This window comes from Acipenser ruthenus, chromosome 7 (assembly GCF_902713425.1).
Source record: "Acipenser ruthenus chromosome 7, fAciRut3.2 maternal haplotype, whole genome shotgun sequence".
NCBI lineage: Eukaryota > Metazoa > Chordata > Actinopteri > Acipenseriformes > Acipenseridae > Acipenser > Acipenser ruthenus.
Genome location: NC_081195.1, coordinates 42,490,794 through 42,517,496, shown reverse-complemented (window position 1 = coordinate 42,517,496; position 26,703 = coordinate 42,490,794). Strand labels below are relative to the sequence as shown.

Here is a 26,703-nt window from a genome sequence, read left to right as displayed (position 1 = left end):
ACCCGCCAATAATTTAAATTGAAGTACTCAAATTATAATGATGTGCAAAAACAGTAATTGCTTAGAAGGATTTAGCAGCTTTCAACATGCTTGCATTTGACAGTTGCATTTCTAAAATGACATTGATAATCGACACCACAGGATTGAGGTGTCTATAGTTTCAGTCACAACACCCCGCTATTGTACTCTGCATTCTTGCATTTAATTGTTAGACTATACTGAATCAATGCATTGTCATTGCCTTCTGCTGAGATAAAGGAGCACATTATTGTTTTCTAATCAATTCGTTTCTACATGCAATGAGAGATGATTTTTTTGAAAAATGTGATCAGACGTGTTCTTATTTATTATTATTATTATTATTATTATTATTATTATTATTATTATTATTATTTACAGATTATTTCGTTTTTGGACTGTAACTTAAATTTTGAGTTATTTCCATTCACTTTCTTTAATCAGATAAAACATGGTATTTTTTTTAAAGAGTTCAATTTGTATTAAATTCAATTGAAGGGAAAATAAGATCCAGGCATCACTGGCAATTGCATAAGTACGTCTAAGTCGAATTCGCCCTTACTTCTATCTAAGTTACTGTATGCTTTATTTTGCTCTTACTTGAATTAATTTTATTGTACTTTCATATCTGCTCTTATCAGTATTAGGATATTCTGTAATGTGATATTTTATAATGTGATAACCTGTAATGTGATATTTTATAATGCCATACTTTGTATTCTGATATCTTGTAACAATTGTAAGTCGCCCTGGATAAGGACGTCTGCTAATAAATAAATAATAATAATAACTAGAACTGCCAGGCAGTTTTATGGTTTCCAAGCTCAGTACCAGTTGGAGATTTTGGCAAGCTGTAGCATTGCAGCACAAGTGTCAGCAACAGATCCGTTTTATGGAGCAGTTTCAATTCAAAATACTGCATTAGTTCATTATCTCATGATGCTTTATAACTTTAAACACCATAGTAACCATGACCCTATCTACACACTGTAAGGAGTTATAAGCTAATTTTACTTTCAACCTTAAGGAGAGGTCAAAGGTCACGATCAAGGTAATTTTTGAACAGAGCATATATGGGTTCCTAAATGTGTTGTATAGTAACCATAACCCTATGGGCACTGTAAGGAGTTATAAGCTAGTTTTACATTTGACTGAAGATTTTGAAAAGTTTTTAAAGAAATGTGTCAGGTGGCCATATTGGTTTACACACAAAAAACATTTTTGAAAAAGTCAATTGTATTGACACAGGGATGATGCCAGTCAACTTTGGAGTTAATCAAATAAACCATTTTTGAACTGAAGCGGTTCCCAAGAAGATTTTGAAAGGTTTTTCCAAAAAATGCGTCAGGCTGCCATCTTGGTTGACACAGGAGTGCAACTTTTTTTTTTTCATCTGAACTGTAATCTACACGGGATGATACCTCCCAAGTTTCATGCTGATTGGTTACACCACGTGCGAACAGGAGCAGTTTAAAGTTTTTGGAGGAAAAACGACACTAATAAAAAAAAAAGAAAAATCTTTACAATAACAATAGTCTCCCCAAGCCAGTTTAAGCCTAATAATAATCTCATAGGTCAGCTCTGCCTTGAGAACTGACCCTATGCTCTTGTGTGTTCACTGGAAATCACATTTTGCTTGAGTTCTACTAAACACCTAACTGGTTTCCAAATACAGGTATGAAGTATTTGAAACCCTTTAGAAAGTACTTACTGATTTGATGGTAGGCCTACAGAAAAAAAGGATGTATGCATAATTCCAGTACTATACATACAGCTAGCCAATCAACAATACATAAATCACAGTATATGATTTATAGAGGTTGTGAAACGTTTGACAAAGCTCTTTCATCTCAACAAAATACCTCTCATTAAATTAAGTTGTTTTTTTATTTCATTTATTAGCGTTATTTTTAAAGTTCGCATTAAGCTAACAATTAACAGACAGCAGCAACACTTTATGGTAAAAAAACAGACTAAAACAGATTTATTGTGTAGATTAAGGGGTTGAGGATTGCTATCCTGGGATTATTCCTAAAAATAATTAGATGCAGTAAAATGTTTACAACTGTGGCTTATCCTGGTGGGGCATACAGTAGGTTGATTAGCCCATAAATGACTCATAGACCTCTCCATAACACCCTTCAGTTCTGCAAAAACAATGATCTCATCCAAATTCAATATACAGTTTACCAGAAAACATACAGTGCTAAGTAAAAGACAAATGAATATAAGTGCTGTTCATTAACATTTTGTATCTACAGCTATGGACAAAAGTTTTGCGTCACCCTGTAGAATTAACTCATTTTACTTCATAAAATCAAATGAAACCTACTAAATAATGTTACCTAAACATATTGAATTACATAAAAAATGTGACATTTCGAAATCGAACATGAAGTACTGTACTACTACTATGGCTTCCGGTAGATGTGATATCATGTTGTTGTTTCTTTGATTACATGATGTTAAATACAATATCTATATTATGTTCATATAGTTTTGTTTTTTTATGTAGCAATCCTAAAATCCTAGGTGATGCAAAACTGTTGGCCATAGTTGTACAGTACTTGAAGAAGGTGTGATTATTTATTTAGGAATATCAGAAAATGGTAAAATGGGCTATAACTGCACCAAGCCCATTCTGTCTTGATTTATATACCTGTCCCAATACATAAAGGTTGTGTAGATTTGCATTTATTGAGAAACACATTTGCTGTCCATTCGTTAAAGAGTTTGGAGCTCATGGGATCTACTTGAGATCTGCAATGACAAGCAAGCATTGAGTAAAGCAATTTCCCATCAATACCAGAGATTGTTGAAACATTTAACATGTCATCAAATTCCCAATCGGGAGAGAGGGTTTGCTTTGAAGTTTTTAAAATTCAGTTTCTTTCATCTTTTGAAGAGCATGCCATAAGTTTGAATGTTTGGAATAACCCAGCCCCAATACGCTTGGGACAGCATGGTTGTGCATGAGCTGTGATTTTACATGCTTATAGTCCCTGTTTACTGATGTGGGTGTGGGTTCTGGGTACACAGGATTATTAGTATATATGTTATGCAAACCACAAGGGCGAGCATAAAAAAATGATTGAATACTGGTTCAAAAAAAGTCTTCAAAAGCTCCTCTTCCTTACTAGATAAAACTCCCTGCAACAGTGCCTCTAACAGAGATGCTTTCATCCTGTATTCACCTTTCAAATGTTCAGCAACATCAGTTTCTTTTTTTGGTGGATAAGGCGTGATGTCTTCCTTTCATGTGGAGCTGTTCATATTTTACACACGCTCCCAGATCAGTCTGAAGGTGCTTATGGCTTCTAAAGCTCTTGGGTTCCATATGTTTCCAAAGTGGCCAAAGTGGTATTTTGCACTTAATTCAAGTAGAATTGCAGTACTATTTAACATCCTACGCACCATGATATTGAAGAAACTACTGAAAATAAGTAGATTGATTGCTGTCTTATTCTGTCATCCAGAGAAACCCTGTCCTCAACATGCTTGCATGTTCACTAAATCAGGTATATGCACTATATCATGTTTTTTTGTATGTGTGTCTTTTTAACATAACTCCTCAGTAGCTATGATCTTAGCCATCGTTACACTTTAAGATCTACCTGTCATAAAATTATAAATGCCTTCATGCTATACATTTTAGCAAATCAATAATTATATTTAACTGACGATAGAAAAGTAGTGCGGCCGGGAGGGGATACAACCTGCAGCATGTATTGATGTATGTGTTTCTGGTACATTAACCCCCGTGTATTTAGTGAATTACAGATCTGAATTTTTTTGGTTAAATAACTCCATATTCTGCATTCATCAATAGATTCAGATTGTAGAGTCCATAAAAGAAATGCTGCTTATTATTAAAACATTTAATGATTTGATTCATTTCACAAACACTTACCAGCTAATGGAATAGAAAGTTATGTACAGTGTAGGCATGGCGTCAGATTTGTTCCGCTGGGTTACATATTTACACTTCTTATGTACAGATGCACTGTAATTATATATATGCATTTCATTTACACAGATTCACAGGAAATTCAACTGACCATACAGCGTCATAGAGCGTCTTTTAAAAAAAAGAATCACAAATGTATACCTGTTAACATTGGGTTTTCAAAATAAGGGAGATTTTGTAAACTGAAATCTTAGTGACCTGAATTGAAGTGAATACCTACAGAAGACAAAGGCATCCAACTGTTCCACTTTATTGTTAAATGATAGACTGTGATAAGGTCTCCTTCTAATTGCTTTTAAAAAATAAAAATATCAAACAGAAAAACAACCATGCCATGCTTCACAATCAGATTCTCTCTTGGCCCCTGTGGTTCTTACTGTACTGTAGTTGTAGGGGGCTGATTTGGCAGCAGCCAATACTTTGTAAGCAAGTCCACTGTAGTTGATTTTTTCAAGACAGCAAAGCATACACAGTTGGCGTTGCTACTTTCATCACACAACAAACCTAAAAAGGCTGAGTTTGGCACTGCACATTGACCTTGTCATCAAAGTACAAGCAATGGTACCTACTTTATAACAAGAAAAAAAAAATTAGTAAGTCCATCATAAAATGTTTTTTTTTTAATAAAAAAAAAAGCCAAAATACACAACAACGTGGTATTGCAACTTTATACATTACACTGCATATATGCTGATGCTGAAATTGTAATAGAAACACTTGTACCCCACCCTCCCCCTTGATACAGATGGGGGGTTGCAGTAACCACAGACTGTACATGACAGGGTATCCATGAATTTAATATCTGAAATGTTAGCGAGAAATTGACTTTTGCAGAATTTACTTTTGCAAAATGTACTTTTGCAAGTAAAGGTTTGCTGACCTAAAGGGGTTTAACAGTAAAGTTTTGAGCAAAATAAGGGAGAAAATCTGTCCCGGGAGTTGTCCAAAAAATGGGAGAGTCTCTGCAAATAAGGGTGAGTTGACAGGTCTGCAAAGGTTGAATCTGACAAGTTACAACAAAGGAAAATGGCCAATTAGGTTGTATTCAGCTGCAGCTATGGAAAGTACCATCAGATTAACAAATATTGAAATTTGTTGACATTCAGGCTCCTGGTGTGCTCCAACAATAAGGAAACAGGTATCAAAATAAGGTTTTATTACATTGCATAACACAATAATACTAATTTATACTACACAATCTTTTACAGTGAAATGCCACATAAACATACAGTATAAAAAATCCCAAAAAACAAAACAAAAATGCCTTCATTTAGTTTGTTGTAAAGAGTAGACCATGAAATAGCATAATAAGTGCTACAGGCAGCATTTGTACATGAAGGAGCTCCAGGCATGAGTAATGATGAAGGATGCCAGGACTGTGGTCCTTCTATGTCTAGTTAAATAAGTGAACTTTAGTAATAGGGATGCAACATTCAAAATAAAATCATAACTTTCTCATGTGCCCATTTAAACTTATGAGGGGCAACTACACTTGTGTGTCACCTTACTCTGACAATTTCTTTAGAATTCTGTCAAGTGTTTAAATAATAGGATAGGAATGAATTAGGAACATGGGTGAAAAATGGAAATAGGAAACTTTCAAGCACATTTTTTACTTATATTTTCCTATGTGTTTGCTGTCAGATACCTACCGCTTCCCTTTCAATTCGAAGACGACCACCAAAACATACTTATGAGATATGCCTTCCTATTGGTAGGTATTCACTGAGCTCTTTATATCAGAGCTGCTGATAGGCCCCTTCCTGGGGTGACGTCCTCGGTCCCGCCTACCAAGGGATTAAACAGTCAACCCACGGAAGCCATGTTCTCTTTCTGCCTCTCAAGATGGTAAGGTAAAACCTCTGTGTACAAATTGAGCATATTTGAAAAGAGCTTTTCCGAGTCGACTGCAGTTCCCCTGCATTCGTGCTGAAAGTTGGCTTGTAACTTTCGTGGAATCAGCGGCTCTAAAATAAAGCCTCTTTTTCTCCTTTCTTCAGCAGCCTGCCTTGCTTGCATTGCAGGCTGCTTTTTCTTACTACCTGTTGTATGTGTGCGACTGCCTGTGCAGTACTGATTTAAAGGAGTGTGTGTGTCTGCAAGCCTACACGCTTCAGGAGAACGCAGTTCCTCCACCGAGGCTAGGCTTTGCTGTACCCCCTGCCGTTGAGTAATTCAGCCGGCTGCCGTACGTGCAATAGTGCGAAATATAAATAAATACATTTGTACTGTTGTTGTTGCATGACCCAATCGCACAACCCAGCTGACCTGCGTTGTGCTGTGGATTAGCTGCAGTACAGTGTTTAAAAACAACAGCCAGTCAGCCGTGTATTTCCTCCACCAGGGCTGCGTTTTTACCTACCCCACTGTAGAGTAGACCTCGTCGGCTGCCCGCCCACCCCATAAAAGAAAAAAAAAAAGTGTTTCCCCCCCTGTTGTTTTTCAATTTGCCCACCATGGCTTTAGCCTGTGTGTCTCCCTGGTATATGCTATGCGCTGACCAGGGGTGTGACTACTTGCGGTCAGGGCAGGCACTGCTGCTTTAGCTGCCCCCCAGTGCTTCGGTACCTCGTTGCACGCTCAGCCCTTGGTAATTCGGTGCCTCGGTACGCACTGTGCCTGGTGCTCACGGTGCTCGGTGCCCACGGTATTTTGGTGCCTCGGTGCCTCAGTGCATGTAGCGCCTCAGTGCATGCAGTGCTCAGTATACACAGTGCTCGGTGCACACGGTGCACACGGCGCTCGGTACACACGCCACTCGGTGCACACGCCGCTCGGTGCGCTCGGTGCAAACGGTATTCGGTGCACACAGTACTCCATATACTCGGTGCGCACGGTGATCTGTGCACTAAGTGTTTAATAGAGCTAGGTGCACAGTGCTCAGTGCACATGCCGGCAAGTGCTATTGGTGCACGTTATTAACTGGTGCACGCGGTACTTGGAGGAGCTCAAGGTGAGCGGGAAGCACCATCACCAATGGCAAATGAGGATGCGATATATCGATAGCAGCCACCTGGGGTAAGGACTCCTTCCCCACTGAGATGGAGGAAGGAGAGGAGCCTGTGCTCTCTCTATTGTGGCGGAGCCTAGTTCCAAGGTTGCCTCGGAAGCTAGTGTGCCCCTGCTATCGAGCTCGATGTTGGCCGTGATGAGACGTGCTGCAACCTTTTTGCAGGTCCTCTGGATGACAGCGGCCGAGCCACGCCGGTCCGTGTTCCAGACGCAGGCCATGGCTCCCTGCCCGCAGCTTTTCCCAGCTTTCCTGGACTTCATGGAGGAGGTGTGCTCCTCTTGGGATCATCCGGCCTCGACGCCAAGCGTCCTGAAGCAAGCCTCACATATTGCTTCCTTGGAAGGCATGGAGAAGCTGGGCCTGGCAGGTTTTCCCCCAGTTGATTCCACCATTGCGGCCTTGGTCAAGGCTCTGCTGGTGAGGGTTTAGGGAACCACTCTCAATATGACTGGAGGTAGCAAGCACATGCAGATTAGGTATATGAAAGGGCAGCTGTGATTACATGATATACCGGCAACAAGGCCCTATTTTGAAGTGTGTGCCAATTTCCCCTAATGCTTGGCATGAAGCCGTCTGAGAGCAAGAGCACATCTCATTATCAGACACAGTAGATTCTCACTAATCAAAACCAGTTGGGACCAGACCTTGTTCAGATTAGTGGTTTGTTTGGAGTATTTTCAGAATCTGTGTGATACTAAAAATAGCTTTGTTTTATGTTTTGTTTTGTTTTTTCTCCCAACTTATATTTCATCAACAATTGACTTGTGATCAGCATGCATTTCATTATTATTATTATTATTATTATTATTATTATTATTATTATTATTATTATTATTATTATTATTATTATTATTTATTTCTTAGCAGACGCCCTTATTCAGGGCGACTTACAGTCGTAAACAAATATGATTGCAGGGCTCATGTTATTTATGGTCAGTTCGGACTACAGGGGTTGGGTTAGCGAGACAGCATATACTGTACTTCGCTTCATTAGAATTTTTACAATATTATCTTAGAAATACTGTGGTTTAAAATAAAATCACAACCCGGTTAACACATTCAGAATAAAAATGCAAATAGTAATAATGATAAACAATAAAAATCGATTATACACATTTTTTATTTTTCATGTTTTGCATTTTTTACTTGTTTAATCACCATACTTTGATATGCAGCTCTAGATGCAAATTAAAAAAAAAAGGTTCAGAAATAAATAATAAAATACTTACATATTAATATATATTTTTTTACTCCCAGAAAAGAACACTAAAACTTCTCTACATTCATCATACATTTTAGTATGCATTTCGTCTTTTATTTAGGGTCACTTGAGCTTAATTTTTACAACCCTCTTGTGATTCTTTTTAGCTTCTTCTGAACCCCCATGGGCCACAATAAGTGTTTGTCATGCCAAACTATGTATTGGATTTAAATCAGTATGGCTTCAGAGTAATCATATGATTCAAGCAGTGTGGTTATTCAGTTAATCTAAATAACTCAGTGCCATTAAAAGAAGTTGACTTGTATTTTTGTCTTTAAATGAATGGCAAGTAAAACTGCAGGATTGGAAATATTATAATATTTAAATGCCGAGTGTATTTAGATCGGCCACAGTTTAGAAAAAAATAAATAAAAGAAAGAATATTGAGAATACTGGGTATGCAATGCCCAGATAGGTCAAGCTAAAGAAAATGTATTGAAAATGCAAGGGTGATTAAAACATAAGTGGAAAAAATAGTTATTTGCTGGTACCAACTGCCTTTGGTCAAAATTTAAGAAACTACATTCAATCAAAAATACTGCAGCTCCCACCCCTTTTCTAATTTCCCAGATTGTTGTAGCACAATATATAATGTCACATGTGTTTCTGCTATGGGTTTTACACCCTTGATCATTATTGTTTTTCCAAGCTTTTACTGAAGGTAATTTATGACTTCCGAAGCTCTTCATAGAAGTCCATAGTACACCAAGTAAAAAAATAAGAACTTTAACAATGTGGAGTGAACTAATTAAAATAAGCTTATCAAAACTTTGTATTAATTTAATATAGTGATGTTATCAGTTCTGAAAACCTGAAAACATTTTGTTTATGCTCACAGGCTACCCCAAACATTCAGCACATGGGTGGGTGTTATTTTTTCCTTGCTATTCAGATACCAGAAAAGGAACAAATCCTCCCCATCATTTCTTTGTCCTGATTTGGCAGTACACCCAAGGTGCTCTGGTCATCCTGGTTTCTTCCGCTGGCGATATATTTGCTTATTCAGGTCTTAAGATGAAAATCTTCTCCTTTCTCTCCCTGAAGTTGCTTTTCTAAGCGGTCCAGCTTGGCCACGTTGTCTTTCAGAAGCTTGCTGCCCGGTGACAGCTGCAAGGCTTTTGAGTAATACACCCGAGCTGACACGTAGTCTCCCTGCAAAGACAAGGCACAGCCCATTTGGGAAAGACACAAAATATGTTAGGAAGAAAGTTACCATTATAAAAGTTGCAACTGTATATCAGTGCTCACCTCATGTAAAACGCTTAAGTGTGTGAAAGGCACTACAATATACAGTATAAGTGGTGTTGGTACTATTTAAAATGTCACTCGTCAGCAATGCAGAAGAGACCAAAGCCTGTTTATTGCATTCTTGCAGATAAAGTCATTCATAACAATTTCTGGTCCAAAAATCTTTTGAATTATTGTACTATTTTATTTTAGAATTTCTGCATTCATACGTGGTTCAACACCATGTATTTCTATACATTAAACTTTTAAAAACATTGTACCTTGATGTGCTGGATTCCTCCCATGTTCATCCAGGCTTGTGACTGATCTGGGTTTAATGCCACTGCTTGCTTATAGCTCTGGTATTTATACAAATATAAATAAAAGACAATGCTGATGACAAATGTTGCCAGAATGCTATGACTCATATCTATGCTTATAGATTAAGGTAAATAGCTTCCTATCTGTGTCAATCCATTTGACAGACGGACATCAGGTAATCAATTTTAAACTGGAATTATTTGAATACAGTAATCAATCGCATATCCGACTGTGGTGGGACCAGAGTAAGGGCGGATATGTGAAAAGTCGGATGAATGAATCCTGTTTTAAATACCATTAGACACAGCTGTAACAATTACTATAGTCACACAATTATTGTTTTGAGATTCAGTTTTTATTAGGGAGCTCCCCTAAATCCCTTGTTTAGAAAGATACATGGGATTAATGCTTATGACAGAGTAGCCGTCTACCGTGTGGGTGAATGCTTTCACTGCTGAGTGACAGCAATGGTTGCAGACAGAGCACCTACAACACAGTCTACGAAAACTTTGGCAGGATCTACAATATCTGAACTAATCTTCTCTGATCAATAATAAATTAACGTTGCTGAAGAGGTTGATGGCGGATAAATGGTTAGAGCGGATACACGACGGATTACTGTAATACAAAATATGACCTCTAGAGGGAACCAAGACAATAAAAGCACATCTTGGTATTTCCATATTTGCAATAATGAGTAGTAACCCAAAGATCCATTTCTTGAGTGTGGGTATCCAGGTAATTACATGCAACTGAAAATAACTTAAAACGTTATCTAAACACAATAGCTAGTGTTAAGGCACAGTCCCATTTTGTATTGTCATTTACAGACAGCAGTGTGGAGTAGTAGGGCAGCAGTGTGGAGTAGTAGGGCAGCAGTGTGGAGTAGTGTGGCAGCAGTGTGGAGTAGTGGTTAGGGCTCTGGCCTCTTGACCAGAGGGTTGTGGGTTCAATCCCAGGTGGGGGACACTGCTGCTGTACCCTTGAGCAAGGTACTTTACCTAGATTGTTCCACTAAAAACCCAACTGTATAAATGGGTAATTGTATGTAAAAATAATGTGATATCTTGTAACAATTGTATGTCGCCCTGGATAAGGGCGTCTGCTAAGAAATAAATAATAATACTAATAATAATACAGAAACAATCTTCTGGAAATGTTAAGTTTTGTAAAATCCTGAAAAACAACTTATTTTTTCATTCTAGTTTTGTAACGCTAAAAATAAATGCCTACAGCCTATGTGCCACAACAATGATGAAAGTGAATCAGTAGGCTGCGTGTTGATAGGCGGAAGTTACAATTCTAAATAGAGTACTTCCTTGTTGACTTCCTGTATCCGGATAGGGATTTTAAATTACCCATTATCAGACGGATTCAAAAATAAAATCAACCCAGCTACGCCTTATTCCTTGTAGGCAATTCTGTAGTATTTAATCTTCCAAGTCTTGACATGTGTATTAAAAAGGTGCAGAGCTTGGTTTGTTTGATTCAGACCAGCCCCTTTACCAACTCTATAGACAGATCACTTTCCCTTTCCAGTGAGTGGTAAAAACAACACAATTTGTATCTCTATTTAACGAACCAGTTTATCAATGCACTTATCCAATAATGAATGTTTTATAAAGTAGACAACAAAAACAGATACCTCAAAAGCAAGGTCAAGAAGATTCATTTCTCTCAGTTGGTTTCCTTTTGAAAAGAACAGCTCAGCCTTGATCCGGGGGTCCTTGTGATTGACCCGGATGGCTTTTTCCAGAGCATCAAGAGCCTACGAAAACAAATAACATTCATCGATGGGTCTGAACAAGGTCTTGTAATCCTCAGTATCCTGTACAAAAATAGGACAAAAATTATTCCTAGGAATTAGCAGGGATTATTACACATCAATGTGACACAGGCAAACCAAACAAGCCTGTAATCCATGGGAATGATCCATGCATTGGCTCTGATTCTTAAAATATTAATCATGCAGTGAAAGAAGCTACAAAATCAAATGAAAGCAACAATTGAAGACATCCTCTCTAAAACAAAGAGTACTATGCACTGAGCTACACTGTAATAAACTGAATATAACAATTATGTAAAGATAGTACTTGCTCATAGTTATGCACCTATGTCAATGTAATGCTGAATCTCAAATGTGACACAAAAATGCTGGTCAGTCTTGTATTGGGCACTTTTATAACACCACAGGGCCCAGATTTACCATAACATTCTTACCATTCTTTACTTACTTAAATCCATGCAACAGCTTCTCTTTATTTTGGGCTGTGGCACCCCACTGTTTATTAACCATAATGCATAACAACCAAAGAGAGTCCCAACATTGTTTATAGCCTTAATCTAATTTAATAGTTGACTTCATAATGGGTCCTGACAAATGCAGAAAATGAAGTGTGAGTAGGGATAGCAATACAATGCACTTGATTTAATAATTTTAAGCAGAACATCAATACTAGCTAGGTCATGAAGGACAAGACTGGATATTTATTATTTATTTCTTAGCAGACGCCCTTATCCAATTAAGTTAGTAGCTTTTTCTCCATTAGCTATAGCCCTGCCTGTGGATATGGTGTCTTATTAAAATTTTTAGATGAAATTAAAATCACTTCCGGTTGTCTCAGCTAATTGAATACTGATGGTACAAGATTCCACAGTAAGTGGTAAATAATTGCAGAAAAACCACAGCAATAATAGCCTAGCTGCCTCAGGATTGAGAGGTTACTATTGTAGACAGAAATGATAGTGAGAATGAAAGTGTTGTCTCTTGAAGGCAGGTTGGGGCTAAAGGGCAATCCACGATTGTGCAGTAAGTGTCTTTCATGGAAACACAAGAACACAAGATGCTTTTCACAGCCTCTAAAAAGACTTCTTTATGTACCTCATTATGACTTCCCCGTTTGTTGTGAATTGCAGATAAGAGCCGATAACATTCTATACAGGCCAAGTTCTTGGATATCATCTCATGAGTCATCTTCTCTGCTTCTTTGGTTCGACCAGCCGTAGCCAAAACCTGGGCCTAGAAAACACATGCGTGTCCAATCAATCTTTATTTTTATATAGCGCCTTTCATGATAGATCACCGCAAAGCGCTTTACAAGGATAAAAAAATTAATAAATATCACAAAAACTAACAATAAGCAGTAAAAATGAACAACAGAATAAAAACAAAAATATAAAACAGTTTAAGATATACAAGATAGATTATAAAAATGTGTTTTTAATCTTGTTTTAAAGGCAGCAACAGTGGGAGCTTTCCTTACAGGCTAGGCAGGTCATTTCATAATGTATAACTGAATGCTCTGCCACCTGTGTTTTATTTCTGAATCTTTGGAATAGTAAGTAACCCAGCATCCTTTAATCGGAGTGAGTGCCTAGGAACATATGGAGTTAAAAGATCATTTAAGTAAGAGGGTTAAAAGCAGCACCTTAAAATCGATCCAAAAAAGAACATGAAGCCAGTGTAAAGAGGCTAAAACAGGGGTAAAATGTCTCTTAGTCCCTGTTAAAACTTTAGCAGCAGCATTTTGTACAAGTTGCAGATGAGAAATAGCAAGACTACGAGTACCAGAGAATAGGGCATGCATGCATCAGTTTCTCAGCATCTGGTCGGGAAAGAATACTTTTCAATTTGCCGATATTTCTTGGATGAAAGAGAGATTTTGGTAACATTTCTAATGTGTTCCTCATTTCCACTCTAAATTTAGGAAATAAGCCGTCAAGGACGAAATCAGACAAATGTATATTATTTTGTTGAGATCCCAGAATCATCACCTCTGTTTTATCTGAGTTCAACATTAAAATGTTGTTAAACATCCAATTTTTGATCAGCAAGACAGGTATTCAAAATATTTGCAGCAGAGGTTTGAGAGATAGATATAATGGGTATCATCAGCGTAACTGAAAATTAACTCCATTTCTACGAATAAAGTTTCCCAAAGGCAGCACATATAAAGAAACCAATAATCAAGCCCTGTGGGACCCCACATGTAACCTTTGACAAAAAAGAAAAAAAGTCTCCTCCTCAATTTTAACAAATTAAATCCTGTTTGAGAGATAGGATCGAAATCAAGACAGAACACTACCTGACAATCCCACCATATTTTTAAGCCGATCAATTAAAACAGAGTGATCATTAGTGTCGAATGTACCACTTAAATTTAGTAACATAAGAATCGAAGGTGAGCCCATGTCAGAGGATATCAACACATCGTTTACCACTCGAATAAGTGCTGTCTCAGTGCTGTGAGAAGGTCTGAAGCCAGACTGAAATTTCTCATATATGTTATGAACTCCCAGAAATCTGTTGAGTTCCTCAGCCACTACTCTTTCCGAGACTTTAGACAGAAATGGGAGATTGGAAATAAGAACATTGTGATGTAAGGTGGGTTTCTTGAGCAGAAGTTTTAATGACAAGAACAGTACCTGATAAAAGAGAACTATTAACAATATTCAGTAAAGTGAGAATAGGGTCTAACACACATGTTGTGGGTTTCATCCTTTTAACTATAGTAACCAGTCCCAGTTCACAAAGCAAGGAAAAGTTTGTAAAGTGTGTTTGGGTGCTGTATGACCAAGGGTAAGAGTATCATTATTATTGTTAGATTTGGCATGCACTTAGGTATCTGATTTCTAATGTCAGTGACTTTCTTGTTAAAGTGATTCATAAAGTCATCACAGCATTGATGAGCATTTGATTGAACATACTCTAAATGTGGATTTGTTAATTTTGCTATAGACTGAAAGAGACAATCTAGGATTGTTCTTGTTTACTTCAATAAGATTTGAATAATAAACTGACTGGGATTAAACACTTTGTGATGCTTGCTATTGAGAACAGTGAATATTGTTTTGGTTTATTTTATCCACTTACAATCTACGGTAAACCATAACCGGTAAACCACAATTTAGCTCTTAAATTCATCTGCCAGGTAACCCTTAATAGGACTCACCAATGCCAGCCAAATCTCACTGTTGTCTGGCTGAAGTGCAGCAGCCTCTCTATAGACCTGCAGCGCTTCTTCATATCTCCCAGTGTTATAGTAGAGTGCCCCAAGGGGAGTCAATATTTCAACCTTACGAGTGATCTGTGAAGCCCTGAAAAGCAAAAGAGGAGGCACCTGTTTAACTGAGAGAAATGATATAGCATCGCATTAATAAGAGCTGTTTACGGAACTCAATTATTGAGAACATTTTGGTTTGAAGTTGCAAATTCAACCATTCTGTCCTGAAGTAAGGAAGGGTATTTTTTCTCACTAGATGCATAATGTAAAGCGACTTGCAACTCTTTGATCTAATAGTTTATAAACAAGAAGTAAAGTGAACACAGTACTCTACTATATTAAAAAAAATGGTTAAAGGTTAAAACAATGTGACAGTGGAACAGTTAGTTTTTATTGGACAACACAGGTGCTGTAACTTAACATAGACAATCATTGAATACAGCTGTGTATCAAATGCGAAGATGAAAAATGTGTACTGTAAAGCGTACGCACTTCTTGTACCAGGCTTCAGCCTCTTTGTTCTGATTGGAGGATCGAAGCAGTCTTCCCAGGTTCACCATAGCTACATAATGTGTGGGATTGAGCCTAATGGCTTGCTGGTAATGCATGGCTGCTCTATCCCCATCTCCTGGAAGAAATAAATGTTAAATGCATGAATGTGTTATTACAAGAGAGTGTGTTCTATGAACCATTACATATAAAACACAGCCAAGAAGTCTGTTGCGCTGATTTGAAATAATAGACACTCTGCTTATTCTGATGTTTTGAATGTGATGTCTTATAAAAAGTACTATACACAGTGCACGACAAATAGATGCCAACGCTGCCAAATGGATTTCCTAATTTTTTATTTTGTCACTTGACTATTAAACAGCAATGCAGAATCGCCCCCTCATTACCTACCTGTGTCCACCAAAAAAACCCCATAGTTATTATGCAGATCAGAACTGTCTGGGCAGTTTTCAATTCCACCCAGGTATATTTTATTTGCTTCTTCAAATCGTTTCTGAAAAAAAACAATGAAAAAAAAAAGGAACAGTTACAGCTACCAGCACTCTGTTAATGCCAGCTCCACGTCCACAATGCTTTTCAAAGTCTGTTCTCCGCTCAGAACTAAATACATCTCTGTTCCAAGAAAGCTCCCCAACAGCTGGAGGCTGGCTCTGAGAGATTGCGCGGCTCCTGATTGCATTATGATGTAAACTAAACTCAAGAGAGAAACTGAAGAGTTTAATCACCTCAGGGTAAACAATAACAATTCATGTTTTACTAGTAGCAGCATCTATCCACACAGGACCGCAGATACATTTGTATTGTTGTGTATGCTGCTATAAGCATTTGAATAGTTACACACATAAATGTGTAGCACCTGCAACGCACTCTTCGATGTAATGTAATATAATATATAATTTGCAAAACTCTTATTTCCAGGAAGTACACAGGTTGTCCCCATAAATCATTAAAAAAGTCATGAATTCTGTTTGGTATGCAACAATTACATGAAAGTGCAGAAAACAAAATGAAGTGTTGAATAACTTTTGAAAGAGTATTTTTTTTTCTGCCATGCAATCATTCAAGTCGAACGGTGCTTAATTTGTGCCGGGGCATAGCACCGGTACCTCTTACGTTATGAAAGTTTTTGGTATGAGGCAGCTGAGTGACGTTGAAGTTCGGTGGGCTGTAATAACAGGAGATGCATTTCGCTACAGGCAAAGATGAGAGAGCAAACCCAGGCAAAGTACAAGTGTGTAGCTGGAAAATACATCTAGAGGCTAAAAAATAAATGTGAAGTCTGAAATTACTGTCATTTTTTTCTTTCCTCTTTTGTTGCTTTTAATTTATTTTTCTTCACATGCTATTGCTTCGTATATGATGTGGAATACGTGATTGTAAACTTGTGTCACTAGTACATTATTCTTTCAAATACACTTGTTATTATTTATTTATTTCTTAGCAAACACCCTAAGACTTACTATTGTTACAAGATATCAGATTATTTTTACATACAGTTGGGATTTTATTGGAGCAATCTAGGTAAAGTACCTTGCTCAAGGGTACAGCAGCAGTGTCCCCCACCTGGGATTGAGCCCTAACCACTACTCCACACTGCTAATTTTGAATGTGCAGTTCCAGTTCCTAATTGCAACTGCTTGCACCCCGGCACCTCTTCCTGTACAAATTAAGCACTGATTGTACTAGTTACATAAAAATGAATACTCCTTGAATGGTCTTGGTGTTCATTTCTCTCCTCTTTCCTCTCTCTATATAAATTTAGATAGTACATGTAGTAGACCCTGATAGCAATGTGATGCAGCCATCTGAAATTCTTTTTGCTCCTTTGCCAAAAATCTTTTTGTTGCAAACGATGAACATACTCCAGCAACTGTACTTGTAGCAAGAAAATGATATCACAAAAAAAAGGAAACAGGGATGTAGGTAATGTATCAGTGTCTACAAGAGTGGCTGTTTTAATGTAAAAGGCTCTGTAGTGTTGTTTATCTCCCTTGGTCACAAATACACCAGATAGCAAGGGATGTCTTTAAAATCATCCTCATCTCAAACTGCCAGACGGTTTCACACAATAAATTTGCTGGACCTTGCTGTCTATACCCTTATTGCAACTGCAATGGAATATTCCCTTCAGATGTAACATCCCAGATTCAAGGTTGTCCAAGAAGACAGACAGCAAAAGTAAAACAATTATACTACTTCCAAATGTTGGAATCAGTTAAAACTATAGGACAGCTATAATAATGGTAATGTGCCACATGGAAACCTATGTATTTGCACTGGCACTGATGCTGTTGCAATGCAGTAGCAGCAGGAGTAATTTAAACTGTACAAACTGCTCATAAATTTGATGTAATTGGGTAAAATATTCCATTTAAAGACCCAGGGAGAAACAATTTAGTATGCAATGATTAGCATGAGATTTCTATCTTTCAAGGGTGATAACAAGTGCATTTCTGTGTTACAAACTACAGATGTAACTACTGTGTTTTATGCCATCTCTATGGAACCATAAAGCGATGGTTTATGTACAGCATTGAGTGGAATGTATTTCTGTTTAGCAGAGGCCCTCATGAGTGCAACTGCAGCAATTTCTCCAGTTGATCCCTTATACAAGTTTACCATGGTATTTTTGTACTGTATTTTTGCACTTTTCCCATGCTTTTTCCATGGTAATACCATAATTTACCCTGGTTTACCATGTTAATTAATACTCATACCTCACTGTTCTTTACATTGCTTTGCTATGTTTTACCATGCTTTTAGGAATATCAGGGATACCATTGCTATTCCATGGCCAGGATGTTGTAATACTAAATGTCAAACAATTTAATTGATAACAGGATGAAACATAATTCAATTTAGTCAGTTTATCTCTCTACCTGACTTCTGTTTAATGTCATGTTTCTAAGGTAAGAATTAGCTTGCAATCTCCAAAGAGGTGGAGAAAGGGAAACGGGGGCAGGATGTTATCTCAGTTAATGAATACAATACAGGAAGACTGTGTGTGGATTACTCTAAAGGCATTTACTAGACTTTTAAATACTTTGTGCTATGCTACCCAGTTCTCTTCAGTTTAATTCAGATGGATATATTGCTGCACTTCTGGAAATTGAAGTGCTGCTCCACTTCTGGAAATTGAATGTGGCTGCCTACCTGCTCAGCGAATAGTGATGCAAGACTAGAATAGGCATCTGCAAACTGGGGGCCAAATTGAATGGAATCTCTCAGCATCTGCTCAGCCTCTGTCTCCTTCCCCTGGGATCTGTAACCATAAAAATGTATTGACTGCACACGCAGGGAAAGGTATTGATTCAATCCTAATAGTGAGAGTTTACATCAATTTAACAAAATCAATACATGAAGACTTATAACATATCAAACAGATGAAGCAGTCAATTGAGAGTGATTGAAGTGATTATACAACAAATTACAGAATCTATTTACGAGATATTTAGATATATTTATACATATACAGTTCAGTTCATAAACCACCCATCCAATTTATTAGAAATTACATGTAAGACACTAAATAGAACCTGGTTGCCTGTTTTTTTTTTTTTGATGACTTCAGTTAGGGTTAGGTTGAGCATCAGAAAACATACATCGTGCAACATTACTGGCATTTTCTGACAATGTTCTTCTTGGCAGATGCTGTTTTATGTGCTGCCATCTATTTCAGCACAGTGCATATAACAAGGAGCTATTTGGTTGTGGCCTTGCTAGTTTCAATTGGGCAGGTGTGAAGAAACGGGACCAGACACAAGCTTAAACTAACATTTGAGTATATAAAAATGGAGTGGATAGAAGTCTGATTAGTAAACAGACACCAAAGTATTATATTTTAGTGTAAAACTAAAAAAGGATTGTGATACACAGCAGTTTTATGATTAAAATATTTTGTGCTTCAATAATATCTTGTCAAATGCTAGCCTGTCAATACTGATCTATGATTCACATATGCTTTATAGTGAAGTATGGCAAGTTAACCCCCATGGTTCATGTGTTACATTGGTTTAATTTGAAATCTGTTTTATTATTATTATTATTATTATTATTATTATTATTATTATTATTATTATTATTATTTCTTTATCCATTGTAACTTACATTAACCAGGCTTCATACATCTCTGTCTGTTTCATAATTTAAGTTTCAGGGCCATTAATCAACTATTATTCTTTTTCTCATTGTGTGACAAATGTAAAACCTGGCTAGGCTATACACTAATCAGGTCAGAAATGTGTGATTGCATTTGATTAATCTGTGCTAGACCCAAGTAAAAAAAAATTACTGAAACATTTTTCAACCCAGCCTACAGTATAGTGTGTGGTTAAGGAAAGCAGGGGATACAAAGGTACACAGTTGTTTTCCAATATAAACCACAGGAAATAGGAACTTAGCTGTGATCATCAATCTCGTTTCAAAAAGCAGGGGCATATGTCAGATTCAAAAACCTTTAACCAGAAGTGGGCCATCAAGATACGCGTTCATATTTTTTAAAATACAAAGTAAATCTGTTTTCCATTCTATTCCGTATCAAAACAGACCACAGACAGTTAAACATGATTATGATCATGTTTAACCGCTACTTCTGTTTAAGTTTCCAGTCTTTAAATGATCACCAGTTTGTCCCAATTTATAAATATTTATCACTCCAAAGGGCCCAGTGATGAGAGTAGTTTAAAAACATATTCAAAACATATTCTGCTAATTAAGGTTGTAGGAAATGCAAAAACAGGAAAAACAGATCAGATTATCAATCATATTTATTTAGGTGGATATTTTCCAATTACACTGATAGTGTAATTGATAGTGTAATAGCCAAGTTGTGTGTCCCTAGAAGGTAAAAGTTCTACATTGTATTAATGAGCACTATTATTAAATACATATAGAATATTGTGTCGGTGCTGTATGATACATGCTGAAATCCACCCCACCAGAGGTGAGAGCAGCTTTGGGTCTTGCTGATGATAGTTAGGTACTGTTTAATCATTTGAATGTCTGTGAGGGTCTTCTGTCAATATCAGGGTCTACTATATGTACTGCATTTGAATTACAGCATGAATGAATGTTCTGTTTGACCCTGTTTTGATATGTTGGTCAGCGATTATACTCAAGATGCACTTTGCCTTTCTTCCCAGATCTTGACTGCTTGCCTATTAAATACCCCGGTATCCCTAAATAGATACCCCACCACACTTTTTTTTAAAAACAAACTAGCAGGGGTGATTAATGACTTTTTTGAATCACTGTATATACTACCACATATACTACAGACAGAAATTTGGGGAATTTATTGATAGTAACTGAAAGAAATCTTTTTAAATCTGAAGTGCCTAATTCAATTAGCCCTAGGGCAATTATAAATATTAACTTGTTAAACTTTCATTTGTTTGCCAGCAAGCACATATAAATAGATATTTTTAAGAGTGTTAAAAAAAAAAAAACAGGGAAACTTAATATTGAGGGTAAAGTGCACGCGGATAGTATGCATATTTTATTTTGCAGGGGAAGTGAATTTGGTCAGGCATTTTTTAATTTAGGTTGGATATTCACATACTGTATTAGATAAACTTTTGGTATCAACTCGCTCAAGCTTAATTATTCTGCAAAAAAAACATACTGTATGTAGAATAGAGCCCTGCATGTAAATAGGGGGCAGTGCAAAGCCCTGCTAGAAAATAAATGTATTGTTTTGGTTTTAGAAAGGGTGAATTTATGGGTGTATTTAATGAACGGTTTGTAAAGATGTATTGTGTGATTTGAAGGCGGTGGTTTGTTGTTATTGTTGTATGTATTGTTTGGGATTATTCACAGGGGTAATATTGTTGTATAGTTTAAGTGTGGTCTGGCAGAGGCGGTGTTAGCAGCTCATCTCTGCCAGACAGCTCGTGAGACTGCGTGGTCGACAGTCAGTGATTATTGACAAAGTGACTGTTGACCATGCAGATATAAAAACCCTGTGCAGAATGAGACAATCTCCAGCTGGTTGATTCATTTATTGCTAATCTGGAGATTGTCACATGTATAAAAACCTGCAGCTTTTGTTGTTCGGGTGTGGGTGTTCAAGGAGGAGGAACGTGAGCGAGCGAGAACTGAAAGAGAACAAAACGAAAGTAAAAAGAGGAAAACAAACAAGTGCTACACCTGCCCAGCCTGACATAAGTTGACATTGTTTTATTTTATGTGTTCGAGACTTTGTTTTGTTAAACCTTTGTTCGGTGACCTGTGTGTTTTTATAAAAGTGTTTTATTTATTTTTGGTTGCAATAAATAGGCGCACACCAGCGCTTTCAACCCCGCAAGTACCTGCCTCTGTGTCAGCTTCCTGGTCTGGGGACGTCATCTTTACTCTGCCGTTCTCCTCACACTGTACTATTACGTATAATTATATAAACTCACTGTATAATACTTTAAAATGCAGTGCAGTACTTTAATATATATTCTTGCATGAACTTACATTCAAAACTAACCAGCTGACTTGAATTATTACCCTTTTTAAAATTATTTTATTGTTGTAGTTATTGCCTGGATATTTATAACATTGAATATTTGTCCTTAGCTATAGTAGAATGAGATAACAAACATGCAACACAAACAGTTTCTGAGAAAGACAATGGCGTCCCTGCTACCCATAGTGAAAATGCAGTAGAGGGCTGAAGGGTGACATTTAAATCCCCACTAGCTGTGCTTCCTTGCTGTGTAGGAATCATCATTTCTGAGTAAATATATGCCTCCTGGCAGCTTCTAAAGCTCTGCACACAGGAATTCATTAATATTGAGCAACTGCATGATAACTACTAATTTATATTCTGTACAAATTGGGTTATCTTTTTAATCTAATGAACTAAAAGTGAATTAAATAATGCAGACATTAATAACTATTTAATAAAAGAAAAGAAAAAAGAAAGAACTCTACCCCTCAACAATTGAAGAATTGTAGTACTGTATCTATGCCATTAACAATTGCCACTTTTGCTTTTGTTTTATTAAAACTGATCATTGAAAGTTATTTCCGTTTTTTTTTTTTTTGTAATAATAATTTTTGCCCTATTTTTTTATCTTGTTTTTTTTCATGTATTTTAATGGTGTCTCAAATTAATTCAGAAGACTTATTGCCATGTACTACGTTCTGGACTGGAGTATTATTCTGCTTTATTTCAAAAGAAAAAAAGGCTTTTATACTGTAGAACATGAGAAATCTTTGTGTCACAGTATAGTCCCTTTCTTTACAACCAAAATTATAATATTTTATATTTAATATAATTATATTTTATTAATAAGTCTAGTCCTTATTTTGCCATACTTCGTAGAGCTTGCTATACGGTTTCATTAACCAAGCATTGACAACTGGATAAACTTACTTGAGGAGATTCCCAAGGTTGAATAGTGCCCGGTTGTGCTGTGTGTTTATCTGCAGAGCCTGTCTGTAGTACAGCTCTGCCTCCATTGGGTCTCTAGTCAGGGTTCCCAGGTTATTCAGCGCACTTGCATGGCGTGGGTACAGTCTATAAGAAGCAGGACAAATTCAAATCTTCTATATCTAATCATACATAAGAGATTGTGTTGTGTTAAGAAATGCAGAAGAACCGACTTGGTGTTGAGAAGCTGGGCCAGTCACCTTTATTCATGTAACCCATTTCACCCCTAAAGTATGAGAATAAAAGCTCTTGGAATCGTTTGATGCAAAGTTTTGTTGAAGCATTGAAGCTCAATCTGATAAAGCTGGAAGGGTAAAGTGTTTGTGATATCCTCAATAATTTACTAGTTGTTGACCAAGAGAAACGGCACACGTACACTTGCTGTAATTAACTGTTGCTTGTTTATTTTCTTTAACGGGATCACACTTTGGGGAGTGCTCATACTAGCCTGGTTCGGAACTAGAATCTGAACAGGACGTGGCTTCCCATGACCCATGACCCCTTCAGCTATTGGAGCTATTCCAGGGATCATGTTACAATAACTCAACTGGAATAAAACGTAACTAGGGGGACTAATCTACCAATATTCCACAGTGTTATTGTAATTTCTAAGCAAAGGTTGATATCAACTGGGTTTGTCTTTGTGACCAGGCCTGCACAACTCATTTACATCGCAACTCTGTGGGCACCGAATGCTACATCCTCTTCTCACCGAGAAACACTTATTAATGTGTATGCAGAAAGACATTTAACTTATGCAAGTTTCACATTCCTGGTTTGAACTTCCACTAAGTAATTTTTTGACAAACCTAAAATTCTCTTTAAAGAGCAGCATGCAAATGAGATGTAAATTATCTCCAGGATTATAACAGCAGTTTGTCCTAGTTTTCAACTACTGATTTTAACAGGAGGCTATTTGCAGATCAAACATTAGGTGCATAGGAGATTAAATAAAAAAAAATACAAAAATAATTGTCCCCATAACTTGGATTTTCAGTGTTGCCAAGGTGGTATTTCCGACTAGGAGGCTGGCAGTGTACAAATGGAAGACACAGCTATTTCACCCAATACCACAAAACTCCTAGAAATCTATTGACCTTGCTGATGACAAAGGCACTGCACGTATTCCTGTGCTAGAAACTTGAATCATTCAACAGAGCAGCTGGCTGGGGAGTAGCACTTGTGTATGGAGGAGCTGTCCTTGGCTGAATGATGCACCTTAACTGGACATCATGAAGCAGCCCTGACACGCATGGTCAAGCAAAGCCTGCAGACTCAAGCTGCTATGCCTCCTTTTGACTAAAGCTTTGAACAGAATACTAAGTCCTGTAATACCGTTTTCACACTGGCACTTCGGAGCGTTGAGTGTGCACTGAAGCAAGACTCACAACATGTTTTGATCATCTTAATAGTTTGACTGACTATTGGATTAACTCATTCACCTCCTGGGGGAGTTTCACGTCTGCATAAATTAATACCGCAGTCATTTTATCCCACATTAGCGTGTGTAAACCAACTAAGCCACATTAAAAAAAATAACGCAACTCACTTTTCTGATTGTGCATGCTTGATGCACGTCAATTTGTGCTTTACACATGCGCAGATCAAAGAACTGCACTGCCAAGTCAACTCTAGCTTTAGTGTGTCTACACTGAAAAAAACTAAGCTGCATCAAATCTAGGATTAGTTAATAGTGTGAACAGAGCAGGGAGCAAAGCTGCTTTAACTGCTCCCGGACTTGACTTCTAGATTCAACTAATGGATTCATTTTGCTTAAGTGTGAAGACAGTATAACTGTGCTTCAATTATGAGAGAACAAATGGGTTAAAGAATGCTACTACATAATTGAATGCTGATTGTTAAAATAAAGATGAGCTAAAGAAGGTCCCTAAAACCAGGTATAACTGCATGTGACGGGGTACTCCCCGCCCCTGTGCATGTTTTGTCTTATTTTGTATTATTATTATTTAAAAAGCGGGGTGGATAAAAAGCTGTCCGCTATCACTGTTGTTATTTGTATTTTTGTATTACTTGTGAGACTGCGTGACTGTCGGCTAGTAATTACTTGATTAGCTTATAGTCACGCAGATTTATTAAACCTGTGCAAAATGTGACCGAGAGGTTAATAAAATAATTGATAGCTACCTAATCCCTCGGTCACCACTATAAAAGACCTGTAGATTGGGTTGAACGGGGAGTGTGTTCGGAGGCAGAACGAGGGTTGGGAGGTAAAGCGAGGTAAAGCTTAAAGAAAAACTAAAAACCACTAACAATTGCTACACATGCTGGTTTACCACCAGCACCATACTTGTTTGTTCTGTGCCCGTTTGTTTTGTTTGTCTCTTTTGGCCAACGTGCCATTTTGTTGTGTTTGTTCTGTGTTTTGATTAAATCTTTTATTTAATAAAAGAAAACCGAGCGCATTTGTGACTCGCGCCGTAATACTTGCTGTTGTGTGGTTTCATTTCCTGGCCTGACGTCACCCCTACAGCCATCCTTGTCACACTGCACAATAACAATTAATACATCTTAATTTCTCAATGATAAATACTGTCAATAAGACCTTCCAAAAGTATATTATCAAGGATAAGAAACCATAGACCCAAAGTGATCTCCTTGCATGAGTTCTAATTACTTCAGCAGTTGTCCCCGTCATAAACCTCTACAACATACAGTGCAAAGAACAGCAAAGGGCTGTTAGCAGTCTGTTAGCATTTACTGAATTTATACTGTAGTGAAAGTGATGCCATTTCCACTTTTGTTGTTCTAACCACAATAGATATTTTGGGGGTAATGTTTTCTTTTCTAATCTTTTCTAACATTGATGTTCCTAGATGAAGAAAAAAATGCAATGCAAACCCCCAAGCACACCTGTTGCATAATATTATAATTCATTCAACTTATTGTAATTATAAAGAACATGTTCCCTTGAAAATGCATTTTAAAATGAATATATATTGTAAGATAGCGGGTTGTGAGAGACAGCAGGGAGGGGGTTAAAACCTCCCTGCAAAAAAAAAATGTGAGAATGCACTTTTTGGTTTATTGTTTAAATTTAATTGTTTAATTGTTTTATTAATGATCATCCGCACCTGGGCGTTATTGGGGAATTAGACCCAGGTGTGGGGTTTAAAAGGGGAGCAGGCAGTCTGCTCGAGGCTGCTGAGGAGAAGGGGGCAGAAAGGGGTGCTCTGCTTCCTGGCAGTCGTGAGGTAAAGTGCTGTTTCAAACCAGTGTGTTTTGTGAGGACGGGGAAACAGCGTAGCTGTCCCGTGTTAGTCAGGGAGTTCCTGTGTGTTAGTTAGTGCTCGTACAGAGCTAGGTGTTTGTTTTGTATTTTGTTTATTTTTTTTGTTTACCAACCAGTTGGTTTACGTTGTTTTAACCAATCCCTCACAATATAAATACTTAAAAATAAGCCATTACTGTGCCAGTATGCGCAGCAAACCGACACATTTACTGCCCTTCAACTGCCCTACTTCACTTTGGCATCATGAATACCAGTTTCAGAAAGATAAAATATTAAACCGTACAGTACTTAAATTGACAAGACATAAGTCACAAGCACTACCTTTTTATCCAGAACAGAAATTTGAATAATTTAGCACATCTAGCAAGACATTTTGCCACAGGAGATCCCAATGGCCCTTTTCCAGTCTTTGAACAGTTACAATATTGGGTGTCTCAAAAGACTTATGGAAATAAAATGGACATTTAATCAACTCATGACAGAACGATTTAAATCATTAAAATTGACCCGAACAATTTTGCACTGATATAATATATTGTCTACCAAGCACTGTGGCTAAGAAATAAAACCTAGTACAACAACATACTGCAGCAGTAAAGTCATCGTTCCTGTGGTGTCCTTCATTATTATTATTATTATTATTATTATTATTATTATTATTATTATTATTATTATTATTATTATTATTTATTTCTTAGCAGACGCCCTTA

At 37.2% G+C, this 26,703-nt stretch overlaps 1 protein-coding gene across 1 annotated transcript in view; it reads right to left on the bottom strand.

Annotated features, from left to right (window-relative positions):
* Positions 1-8,100: 8,100 nt before the first annotated feature.
* LOC117416002 (protein O-mannosyl-transferase TMTC1-like) overlaps positions 8,101-26,703 on the bottom strand; it is a 102,526-nt gene continuing 83,923 nt past the window's right edge. Inside the window, exons 11-19 of the mRNA XM_034027001.3 lie at positions 22,687-22,830; positions 18,477-18,585; positions 15,714-15,816; positions 15,303-15,438; positions 14,760-14,904; positions 12,689-12,826; positions 11,453-11,575; positions 9,768-9,845; positions 8,101-9,411 (exon numbers count right to left, since the gene is read on the bottom strand). Of these exons, the coding sequence (XP_033882892.1) occupies positions 9,262-9,411; positions 9,768-9,845; positions 11,453-11,575; positions 12,689-12,826; positions 14,760-14,904; positions 15,303-15,438; positions 15,714-15,816; positions 18,477-18,585; positions 22,687-22,830 (1,126 nt within the window). The 3' untranslated portion in view covers positions 8,101-9,261. The remainder of the gene's footprint in view (positions 9,412-9,767; positions 9,846-11,452; positions 11,576-12,688; positions 12,827-14,759; positions 14,905-15,302; positions 15,439-15,713; positions 15,817-18,476; positions 18,586-22,686; positions 22,831-26,703) is intronic.